The sequence below is a fragment of the Octodon degus genome, unplaced genomic scaffold (genome assembly GCF_000260255.1).
Source record: "Octodon degus isolate 3935 unplaced genomic scaffold, OctDeg1.0 scaffold00184, whole genome shotgun sequence".
NCBI lineage: Eukaryota > Metazoa > Chordata > Mammalia > Rodentia > Octodontidae > Octodon > Octodon degus.
In genome coordinates this window covers 3,999,899-4,011,782 of record NW_004524760.1, presented here as the reverse complement: position 1 = coordinate 4,011,782, position 11,884 = coordinate 3,999,899, and the positions used below count along the sequence as shown (strand labels likewise).

Genomic DNA, 11,884 nt, shown 5'->3' with positions numbered 1-11,884 from the left:
GCATTTCAAACATCTTAGGCATAATAAGGAACAGGTATTTTTCATCAAGTATTGATATGTTGAACTTTAAGTCCCTATAGAATATGATAAAAAAAGACATTTAAAAATTAGATTATATTTAAAAAAATAGGATAAAGAATTCCATGCTTCTCATGTTTGCACATAAGTCAAAAAATCTCACCATATACAACCTTGTAGGATTGCATCTTATTTAAGTGTCTCTTCTTTTTTGTTAATTTTATGTTAATTCCTGGACGATGCTTGTAAATTGCCTATGGTGGGTTGCTTTATTGCTAGTATTTAGAACCCTTTGGAAATGACTATGTTGCTGAGGTATTTTCCAGGTATTGCTGCTTCGTGGGTTTTTAGTCTGTTGTAAGATTCTACCTCTTCAATTTTTTGGGAATGAGAAGTTGCTGCCTGTTTGGCCCAGCCCTTGGATTTTTGGCGTTGAACAACAGAATTTTTTATGACCCTTAGTTAGTCTCATTGTTGGAATACCTGGAAGAATAGTTAGTTAGAACCATTGTGTCACTTTGGCTAAAGTGGTACAATCAGCAATGACAATGGTATTAAACACAGCCTAGAAAATGACAAACTGAACCAACTATTAATTTGCTAACTTTAACCATATGGCTTAGATTTGTGGTTATAACAAAATCTAACAAAAATCAGAAAATTATATGCAGTAAATAATGCCTCAGTATGTTGATTTTACCCTTACAGGAGAAATTTTAAAAGGAGTTAGGGGGAAAATAGAGAAATAGAAGAAGAGATTAGAGGCAAGGCTGGAGGACAAAGGAGGATCATGCAAACTGAGAAACTGGTGAAGACAGGAGGGAAAGAGAGAAAAAAGAAATGAAAGGAAGAACAGAATAACCACAAAGAAACTAGAAACCACATTTACACTCATATAAAAACAAGATCAAACATTAAGGGAGTAAAAGAGAAATAACAGAAAATGTCCAGCTCCAGGTTTGTCTCTGCTATCACTGGTAGACAGTGTCTGGAGACAGAGATTCATGTTGATTTATCCCAGAAAGCCAGCAGTAGCTTTATAGCAGGGTATTGGATAACCTCCGTGAGTCTGCACTTTAAGTTCAGTCTGGTTTCTGGCTCTGAGTGTGGAACCAGACCAGTTCAGCCTGCAGCCATCAGCCCACCTTCTGTGGGCCTGAACTCAGCTAGTATCAGTCAATGGAACCAGCAATTCTGAGTTCTGAGCTCAGTTGGTCCCTCTCCCTTGGGACATCCAATCCAGCAGCGCTCATCCCCAGCTAGTGCAGTCCACCATGTCCACTGCTCCCTTCTACTGCTGTGTGTCTCTGTGGAGGCTTCTGAGGTCACCAGCAACCACTGTGAATCCACACATTGAAGCACTCCTCTGAGCCAGTCTCGTCTCAGGGTGAAGGTGCTGCAGGCTACCCCTTCCTTCTTGAGTTTTCTCTCTTTGCTCTTCCTGTGGGTTTCAGCTGTTGCTTCAGATCCTTCCTTGGTTCAGGGGACCCATTATCCTCCTCCTTTTCCCTCACATTGGTATATTCCAGTGTCTGGGCAGCAGCTGCCAGAGGCTCTTTGTCTGCTGTTCACACTCCACCCTGCTGCCTAACATCACCCTGTTTTGTTGAACAGTTGCATAGTTTTCACTTTGTAACATGACAGGTTCTAGAGGTGGATGGTGGTGATGCCTGCGCAAAGGTGTAAATGCACTCAGTGACACTGAGCCGCCCCTGGTAAAACTGTTCCCCTCCTCCCCGGCTACCAGTTCTGAAGGAAAGCAGGTCGTTGAATTCCTTGTCATAGCTTTTTTTTTTGTCGGAACCGGGGATTGAACTCAGGTCCTTGCGCTTGCCAGGGAAGCACTTACTCCACTGAGCCATCTCCCCGGCCCTTGTCATAGCTTTTAAAATAGCTTTTTCTTAAAAGTGTTCAGTAAGCAAAAAGAACATAGATAAACAAATGAAATCAGACGTGCAGAAAGTGCTCAGTTTGTACATGTCTGTCTTGCTCCTGTTTTAATTAGTCATTCAGACAAAATCCAGCATTTACTGTTTCTTTTTCTTATATGAAGCTGTCATATTTATTCTTCACCTGGTGCTTTTGCATCCCCCATGGAACCTTTGGCAATGCCTGGAGACTTTTATTTTTGCTGACAGTGTGGCAGAAGATGCTGCGTGGCCGTTAGTAGGTAGAGATGGGGATTCTTTTGCCCGGTACATGGTGTCAGTCACCCCTTGGGAAAAAGCTGTGCAGACTGATGATCACTTAAAAGAGGGTTTGGTGATGATTGGATTGTTTTGTTTTCAAAAGAAAAGTCCTGATTTGTGAAAATGGGATTGTGCTTTGGCAATTGAGATTCATTAAGAAGTGTAGTAATCTCCTCAGACTGCTTGCTTGGCTAGGATAGCAGCCTGGGTGTTCTGTATAACCGAATGATGTGTTTCCTTGCTTCTAGAAACTGGCACAAAAGGTTAAGGTGCCTGCAGGACTGGTTTCTGGTGTAGCTCTAGCCTCCTGCCCTTTCCCATGGGCAGTTCTCTGTGTGCTCTGTCTGTCTGTCTGACTGTCTTGTTTGTCTGTCTCTTTCTCCCCTTCTCTCATCTCGCTATGTGGCTCAGGCTGCCCTCAGGTTCACTATGTAGCCCAGGCTGGTTTCAAACTTATAGCATGAGGCAGGGATATCACTCAGCAGCACAATGCCTGCCTGGCACTTGCCAGGTCCTGAGTTCAATTCCCAGGACCCCAGAACCCCCAAACAAAACAACGTCTCGCAGCAGTGCTTCAGGCTCTCAAGTGGTTTGGTGGCAGTGACCACCCTGTGGTTCTCTGAACTGCTCTTGGAGGCATAACACTGTTGTCAGAAGTTTGAAAACCTTGCCAGTCATCATGGTACATGCCTACTAATCCTTGCTACTCAGGAGGCTGAGGCAGGAGAATCAGAGTCGAGGCTACTTTAGATTTTAGGAGTTCCCGTCTCAAAGTGTATAAAAGGGGTGGGGAATGTATCCCTGTGTTAGAACCCTGCCTAGTATACCTGAAGCCCCAGATTCACTCTTCTGTAGTGCCAAAAAAAGAATCCTTCCTTCATTTGACACCATTCCTGTCTGCTTTAGTCCTGATTGGCCCTGTTTCTGCCAATACCATCAATCTCTGTTCTTGGCACCAGCTAATGGGTGAGTTAGCCTATGGGCACCTGGAAAGCTGTGCTGTACTCTTGATATTCTTTCCAAAAGTTGCCTGCCTTTTTCATCTCAATCACTAACTTCTGGTTCGTTTTGTTTTGCTTACTAATTTCTTCTTCAGTTCATCTCTGTCCATGCATTTGCACTTTAACCCACAAGAAGAAATGAGACTTTATATCTTCCAAACTTTCCTTAGAGATCTTTTTTTTTTTTTTTTTTTTTTTTTTTTTTTGTGGAACCGGGGATTGAACTCGAGCCCTTGCGCTTGCCAGGCAAGCATTTATTGTACTAGATACCTCCTGACCCCTCCTTATAGATCTTTTGCTAAATATGCAAGATGTTGTCACTCACAAATTCTTTCTTCCACAAAATACTAGAACACAAATCAGCCAATTTCTCTGCCTCTTTATTCCAAGAGTTGCCTTTCCTCCAGTCTCAGTGGGGCTTTCCTTTTGTCCCCTGCGGTTGCGTCAGAATCACCTGTGATGCCCACATGCCTGGCCACAGTCAGCAAGGCAGCCTAGACTTTTAACACAAGGCAGAGCCCTTCTAGGCTGGAGGATTCCAACCCCAAAGTCACTTCCACATGATGACATATTTGTCACCACAGCACCCTTTTCCCACCCCATTATTGGTGAGTGTCCCGGAATAACACAGAGCTAGTGAGGCATTTAATACAAATGTGAGGGCCCTTCCCTGGCAAGCACAAGGGCCTGAGTTCAATCCCCGGTTCTGCCAAAACAAATACAAATGTGAGGGGCTGGGGACACTCGTGGTGTACAGTCTTGTGCATCCCAGCCTGCCCTGTGTGCTGGCTCCTAGACACTCAGCAGAGCCCCTGGCACATGGCCTTGAGTCAGGCAGACTGCAGGAGAAGCCACTGTGCTCCAGGAGCCGGCCCCTCTGCTTTGCGCAGGCCTTCAGCCTCATGGATGAAGTCTGTTCACACTGTAGAGTTCACGAGTCCAGATGTTCAGAGGCGCAGCAGACTTCCTCCAGATTGCCACAACTCATAAAATTAACCATCTTGGAGGCCGAGGAGATAGCTCAGCAGCTTAAGGGCCTGCCTGGCAAGCGCAAGGTGCCGAGTTCAATCTCTGGTTAAAAAAAAAAAAAAAAATTAACCATCTTGGGAGGCCATGACAGTCTGGACTTTCTAAAAGGAAGGAAGGGCTCAGGAAGTGGGGAGGAAAGTAAAGGAGAGAGGGTTGGGATATAACCTAGTGGTATGAGGCCCTGTAGCCAACCTTGAGAAACACTTGATGGAGGCAGAACCATAGGAAGTCTTTTTAAACACTTTTTTCCCAGGAAGTTGTGGAATATATGAGGCCAGGTATCACTGTAATGCCCACAGTGGTGGTTTGGTTTGTTGTCCTAGCTGGCCTTGGTCGGACTGGCACCCTGATTTCCTGCTACCTCATGAAGCACTACCGGATGACGGCAGCCGAGAGCATCGCCTGGGTCAGAATCTGTAGGCCCGGCTCAGTGATCGGGCCTCAGCAGCAGTTCCTGGTCATGTGAGTAGATGGAAGCCTTTGTAATTCCTCAAGGAGCGCATAGTCCGGAGACTGATGGGATGTATAGTTTTCTAGTAACAACAATATTGTGGTAGGAAAACTCATTTTTGTAATTTTCTCTCTGGAAAGCTGTATTTTGCTGTTGCTTGAATGCTCTAGGAAACAAGCAAGCCTCTGGCTGGAAGGTGACTGCTTTCGTCAGAAGCTAAGGGGGCAGGAGAATGGACCACACAGAACTGCCTTCTCCAAACTCCTCTCAGGTGTCGATGACATTTCAATAAACGGGGTTGAAAATGAAGACAAGCAGGAACCTGAACTGGTAATCAAACTACCTTCATTGCACGGTTATCTTTGCTTTAAATGCTGTTGAGAACCTTACAGACCATGGTGAAAACTCTAATTAAAAATAGTAAAGGACATTTTGAGGGACTATCTTGATAGTTTCTTATATTTACAACCCTCTCAAAGAAGCGTACTTATAAGGGTTAAAGTTGTGTGGAAAGAAGACTGAGGGGTGGCAAATAGAAATCTAAAGTGAACTCTTTAGATATAGTTATTCCTCTGTCCCCATTCCTTTTTCTCATTTTCTAATCGCTGACTTAGGAACTGACTTAGGAACTTAGAACTACTAGTTCTCAGAACTCTTAAGAGACCAAGTCTTAGGAGAGTAGCAGTACTAAAAGAAGGGGGGTGGTAGATGACTGTGGAGATATTAAAGAAAGAATATTTTCAACATTGAGAGTGCATTAGTTTTCTTTATTGTTGTTATGTTTGATAAGGAGAGGGTGGTTGGGTTGTTGGTGTTATTTTGCAGTGTGGCCTAAAGGTTGATTTAGTTTTATTTTATTTATTTATTTATTTATTTATTTATTTATTTATTTATTTATTTTGGTGGAACCGGGGATTGAACTCAGGCTCTTGCGCTTGCCAGGGAAGCGCTTATTCCACTGAGCCATCTCCCCGGCCCCTAAAGGCTAGGATGTGAGGTGGTTTGTTTGTTTTTTTTAAAGCTTGATTTAGGAAGGTGAGGAATATTTGAAGGAATCAGCAGACCACACAGCGTCTGTGTAAATGTGGGGTTAGGTGGCTGCTGTGCCACCTTTGTGTGGGGTGGAGCTCAGTCACCAGCTCCGTGTGTTTTTGTACTTACAGTTCAGTGATGACGAGGAAGTCAGTGGAGTCACGCAAGGCGATAGACTTCGAGCCCTGAAAAGCAGAAGACAATCAAAAGCACATGCTATCCCCCTCGCGTGAGTCTGGCTTTCTTACTCATCCTTGATATTATTTAGTACAGGATCCCATGCTAGCATTTCTCTCTGCACATTTTTCTTCACAGCTGCCTGCCTGTTACACCACCCTGCAGTAATTATGTTCCTTAAAATCTACTGGTGCTTGTTCAGGAAGCTCCTGGCCCATATCCTCCGTTCACTCAGGAGCCATGACAGGCAGGAGAGCGGTAGTAAGACAGGCAGCCGTGACATCCCCCAGAGAGTGATAGCAGATGTAGGTTTCATGATCACAGGTTTGTGCATAGTTGTTCTTTAAACTCACTGCCACCTCTCAGGTAGTCGTAGCTGTTGATACGGTAGAGTTTAGTCAGTTGTGACGTGGTAGCTTCACGTCATCACATTGTTTAGGGCAGCAGGAATGCAGTGTTCTAAATCATATCCTTGTGTAGAGAATTACTTCAAGTTCTAGAAGAAGACTTAGCATCAGAACAGGAAATTCTGTAGTTACTGAGCAGGCTTATTGTCCACATGTACTTTCTTTTTTTTTTTTTCACATGTACTTTCATAGTCATTCATTCATTCATTCATTTTTTTAGTATAACGAAAGACAGTTTATTTGGGGGAGAAAAGATGGAAAAGAAAGTGGATAGATAGCTACCATGGGAGGTATTAGGGGGCCTTAGAGCTGAAAACCCCCACATGTACTTTCTTTTGTATGTGTGTGTTAGTTGGATTTGACCACATCGCCCATGCAAGATGGTCAGAAGAATGTGGAGAATCAAAACACACAGCACAGTATTTTTGTCCTGGGTGTTTGCACCCCTTCTTTTTGGTAACTCCCAACATTTTTCCAGTTCCTGGAGGAAAGACTGGTGGAGACTAGGTGACTTTTACTCAAAAACGCTTAGCCTCTTGGGGTGGTGTGCACCCATAATCTCGGGTCTCTGGGAAGCTGAGGCACTGTGATCTCAAGTTCAAATTCAACCTGGGCAATTTAACAGCTCCCTGTCTCAGATAAAAAGGACCAGGGATGTAGCCTAGTGCAGCAGCCCTAGTTCCAGTTCTCTGTACTTGAAAAAAAACAAAGCAAAACTTACAGTGGTCCCTCACTTATTGCAGAGCTTACAATCCAGATGTCCCTGTGATAAGTGAAAATCAGCGAAGTAGTGATGTTATATTTTTTTTAGTACTTATGTATATTTCAAGGCTTTATAAATCCTCCCCACACGCTTATAAACCTTTCCCACAGTTTTGAAAAACACTTCTAATGTTCTTAACCATTTTCTAAACTTCTTAACCACTGTCTAAACTCGTAGGCCTACGTAATTTTAGCATACAAACACCGTATGGTACTGCAAAAATCTTGTGATACAGCAAAAAATCCACAATAAATAATTTAGATTAATATTTTTTTGAAAACCCACAAAACAGTCCACAAAAGTCAAACTGTGAAATAATGAGGGACTACTGTATGTGTGATGGATTTTTTTTTTTTTGGGGGGGGGGCTGGTCCAGGCAGCTCTAGTAAGGCGTGAGGATCTGGGGATCGAACCACAGTATCCTGAGCCTGACTGCTTTCTTAAGCTGGCACTTAAATAACGGTGCTAATGGGTAGGCCCCCTGTATATGTGATAAGGAACTGATGATAAAATTTCTAGCACACATTTCTGTTTGCAGAAAATGGGCTTTCTTTTTAATTAGAGGAGGTTCTTTGGTAGTGTTTCCTACACACAGGCATGAGGGCCTCCCCTGGGAGGTTCAGTTCTTTAAGGATCCAGAGCAGAGATTCTGGGGTGCTAATCTGAATTCTTTGACTATGAAGTGTGCGTATTGATTTTGCACCCTTAAGAATCCTACTTCTGGGGGCCAGGGAGATGGCTCAGTGGAATAAGCGCTTCCCTGGCAAGTGCAAGGGCCTGAGTTCAATCCCTGGTTCCGCCAAAAAAAAAAAAAAAAGAATCCTACTTCTAAGGGCCAGCAAGATAGTTCAGTGAACAAAGCACCTGCTTCAACAAGCGCAGGGACTAGGGTTCAATCCCAGGCCCTGCATGCCACGCCAGCCCCGGCCTGAGGGAGCTCTGACATACAATCTGGCAACAAGAGAGTCTGGCCGTGGTAGCACATGCTTGTAATCACAGCGCTGGGGAGGCTGCAGCTTCATGGTGCTTTTGTCAGTTAGACTCCTTTATAGAAAGCACCTTAGTATAATTTATTTTGTATAAATTGAAAAAAACTATTAATGATTCTTTTGATTCGGAAAATAATCTTTCCAAAACTAAGTTAGGGAAAGCCCTGGCGCTGCACCTGTCAGGCTTTGTGTTGGAGTCTCCAGGAGCTTATTGAAGTGGAGTTTGGCACTTAGGGTTGGTGGGCCTGAGATTTCTTCATTTCTAGCAAACCTTCCAGCTGCAGGTGCTGCTGGCCCTGGTACCACCCTGTGAATTACAAACCCTAGAAAATCAACAGTTTTGTGGGTTGGTCCCCCCCCCCTTTTTTTTAAAGAACCTGCATGCATCAAGGGCAGGCAAGATAGCGCAGTGGACTAAGCACCTGCTTAGGCAAGCCCACAGACCAGGCCTCAATCCCCGACACCACATGCTGTGCCAGCCCCACCACCATGCATGCTGAGCCGACCACTGAGACCAGGTGTGGTGGCACATGTCTGTAATCCCAGTGCTGGGGAGGCTGAGACAAGAGGATCACTACAAGTCCGAGCTGTGTAGTCAGACCCTGTACCAAATACATTTAAAAAAAAAAAAAAAAAAGAACAAGAAGAAGAAGAATGCATGGTCAGTGTGTTGTTGTTGTTGTTGTTGTTGTTGTTGTTGTTGTTGTTTTCTAGGTTATTGCCCTTTGTTCAGAACTAGGTTAAGAAGCAATTTGCTTGGTCCAAAGTCTAAGTTGGACTTCCAGCAAATGTCCTTTGGTTACTTTCTCCTCTACCTTCAGGAATGTTTTCTAGAATTCAGGACACCATGCTGAGAGGTTTGTAATAAAGTAAAAGGAAACAAATGAAAAGTAGGATTTACATAGTTCTGGAACCTGCTGACTGCCCTAGATCCATTGCTTCCCCGTGGCCTCGGTTTCCTGGGAGGGAGGCCTCACCCACTAGTGTAGTGCACTTGCCTAGCAAGCTCGAGGCCCTGGCTTCTGTCCCCAGTACCAGGGAAGTGGGCCCAATGCTTTGTGTCATTTATTTTTTAGTTACGCTGCACTTTACCCCCAAACAAGTAACTGAAGGTATGTTCTTGGCTGAAATTCAGAACCAAGTAGGTTAGTAAAAGTAACAAGAAAGAGGGAAAAGAAAAGAAGAGTCTAGTACTTTCCATTCCTGTTTAATTTTAAAACAATAGTTTCTTCCTCCTCCCCACATACATAGCTAATAAACTCCTTAGCCATATTTTTTTCTTGTCTTTTTGAGGCAGGGTCTCACTATGTAGCCCAGACTGACCTTGAACTTGGAGAGATCTGATTGTCTCAGCCTCCTGAGTCCTGAGATTGCAGGCATGTGCCACTATGCAGCTAAATTTTTCTGACCTTGGGATTAGTGTGTTAGTGTAAGGAGCCTGAATCTCTCAGAAGAGTTTTACAACCAGGCCCTTGTGGACCTCATGGTGCTTTGGTTTCAGCTCCTCTACTTTCCCAAACCCTCTTTGCTGTATCTTTTAAGACTAATTTGTCTAAGAGACTTTTAAGACTCTTTTGGCCCTAACAGAAGAAGTCAGCTGGAGACGTCCTTTCTCTCCCTGCCAGACCTTTGGTGGTATTTTAGAAACAAAAGGCCCTTGAGAATGTTAGATAGCAGGTTGGGTCAGGAAGTCTAAAATTTGAATCCTGCCTCCCCATTTTAATTCACTTATTACTGTGAGCATGTTGTTTTGCATTGATACTAGTCTTATGGTAATAATGCTTGCAAGAAAGACTAGTAGTGAGAAATAAGCAAGCTTTGGTGATATTGGAGATTGAATCCAGAGCCTTCACACGGAGCACAGCCCCAGACTTTTTCTAAGAACAGGATCTCAGTAAGTTGCCTAGCTGCCTGAACTGGGCTGAGACATGGTCCTCCGTTCGCCTCCAAGAGTGCTGGGATCATAGGTGTACATCACCACATCTGCCTGGTAATACTCTATGGGGAAAGTTGTGCTACTTCAGTATTCCATGATTAATTTCTCCTTTAGTTAGGGGAGAAGTAAAGTTGTTAGAAGCAGTAAATCATGTAGTTCCCATGACATTGGCCTGATCTGCGGGCCTCAGTGGCAAGTATACTATCTATGCTGACACCTGCTGTGTGTATACCCGGAGCAGAGCTGTCTTGCCTTAAGTGTGCTGCTGCTAGGGTTAGTTGAAATTAGATGAAGTTATGCATGAAGAGTCAAGCTATGCCCTCATGATAGTAAGGTAGAAATGAAGGTAATAACCTGGAACTGCCGTGAGTCCCTCTTAGCGTGCAGTAGAGAAGCACATCCTGCAGCATTGTAAAGTAATTACTATGCTATGAGCAGTACTGGAACAAAAATTTGTTAGCAGACACCAAGACGTTTACACCATCCTAAGGTAACTTTAGGTGGGGATGGGTGGAGAGTTCTCTAGCACTCTTAGCTTAGACCTTTCTCTTTTTTAAATAATATAAAATTATGTAACTTAATATGCATTAGGAGGTTTATTGTTTGGGGGGAACATTAAGTGAATGGGTTTAGGTGTTACTTGGAATCCACCCATAAGCCCGTTCCACTTTAGGGTGTGCCCAGCACTTAGCTTGTAATGGTGTAAATAACAGGGTCAAGAAAAAAGATCCAGTGAGCCAGACAAGGCGTGTGCAGCTTGAGGCACCCAGTGCTTAGCACACTGGAGATGCTCCTTTGAGCTGTGTGTAGCTGGCCCCCAGTGTGACCAGGAGCTCCCCTTCCAGTTAGGAGGAGGCTTGTTTCCTTCTAGTAGGACCCAGTCTTCAAGAAGGAGGAGCAACAAACTCAAAGCCAGCTTGAATCACAGGACAGAAATGCCCAGATAAATCTGTGACACAGAAGGGAAGTTTGTCATCCAGGTAGTGAGCTTCTGTAACCCATTTTGGCCAAGTGCGTAAATTTCTCTAAGCTGGCTGATTTAGGAGCTTGAGTTATGATTCTATTGAAATGAGCTCAAGTCTGTGTTTATTCATAATTCTGCTGCCTATGAGCACCTTGAATAGTCTAGGCCTTTCCCCCTGTGACTTAGCTTAGTTTTTTTGTGTGTACATATTTATGCATTTTAACTGACTGATTTCAGTATTATACAGTTAATATGGCAGGTATCTAATGAAAGATTGAGTCTAAACTTTTGTTCCCAAGTGTCAAGCCTGGTGAAACTGAAGACATTTTTTGTCAACATAAAATGGCAAAACTCCATCCTTCCCCCCTCCCGGTTGCATCCCAGTTGCTGTTTGGGGCCTTTACGGCACCTGAAACTCCCAGGTGGCTTGACGTATGTATTTATTTGTTATGTTATTTGCTTTGGCTTCCCAATTTGAACATCTCTTCTTTCCCCTCACCCCTTCCAGATGCCCCCTAGCTGTGCTGGCCTCTGCGCTCGGTAGCGTTGCCATGTGGTGGATTGTGTGTGACTACATCCTCCCCACCCTGCTCTTCTGTCTCGATGGTTTCAGAGCCCAGTAGCCATCAGGACCCTTGGCAGATAGCTGCTGTGTAAGTGTCCGTTCCGTTTCTCACCTGTCCCCTACTCTGGTGTCCTTGCTGGTCCTCGTGCATGTTCTCTGCTTGTCAGCTCTCCTAGTTTTGTTGACTCTCCTTTTTTCCAAGGTCCTTTTTCTGAATCTTTTTCAGTAAATGGGCTGGTGGCAGGAGGGAGGCTTCTCTCTTCCTTGTGCAGCAGAAATACTAAAAATATCACAACCTTGCTTGTAAGTTGTGCTTACTTATAATGTATTTTGAAATAACTATTTATAAATAAAAACTGAAAT

General features: G+C 43.9%; 1 protein-coding gene across 12 annotated transcripts in view; it reads left to right on the top strand.

Annotated features, from left to right (window-relative positions):
• Cdc14b (cell division cycle 14B) overlaps positions 1–11,884 on the top strand; it is a 114,264-nt gene that overhangs the window by 84,706 nt on the left and 17,674 nt on the right. For 3 of the 12 annotated variants that reach the window (XM_023703972.1, XM_023703970.1, XM_023703971.1), the window contains exons 10-13: positions 4,561–4,699; positions 4,829–5,018; positions 5,852–5,949; positions 11,465–11,609. In XM_023703972.1, coding sequence (XP_023559740.1) covers positions 4,561–4,699; positions 4,829–5,018; positions 5,852–5,949; positions 11,465–11,579 — 542 coding nt within the window. In that variant the 3' untranslated portion in view covers positions 11,580–11,609. Of the gene's footprint in view, positions 1–4,560; positions 4,700–4,828; positions 5,019–5,851; positions 5,950–11,255; positions 11,389–11,464; positions 11,610–11,884 lie in introns of all 12 variants that reach the window. The other 9 variants (XM_023703966.1, XM_023703973.1, XM_023703976.1 and 6 more) reach the window with 5 other exon arrangements.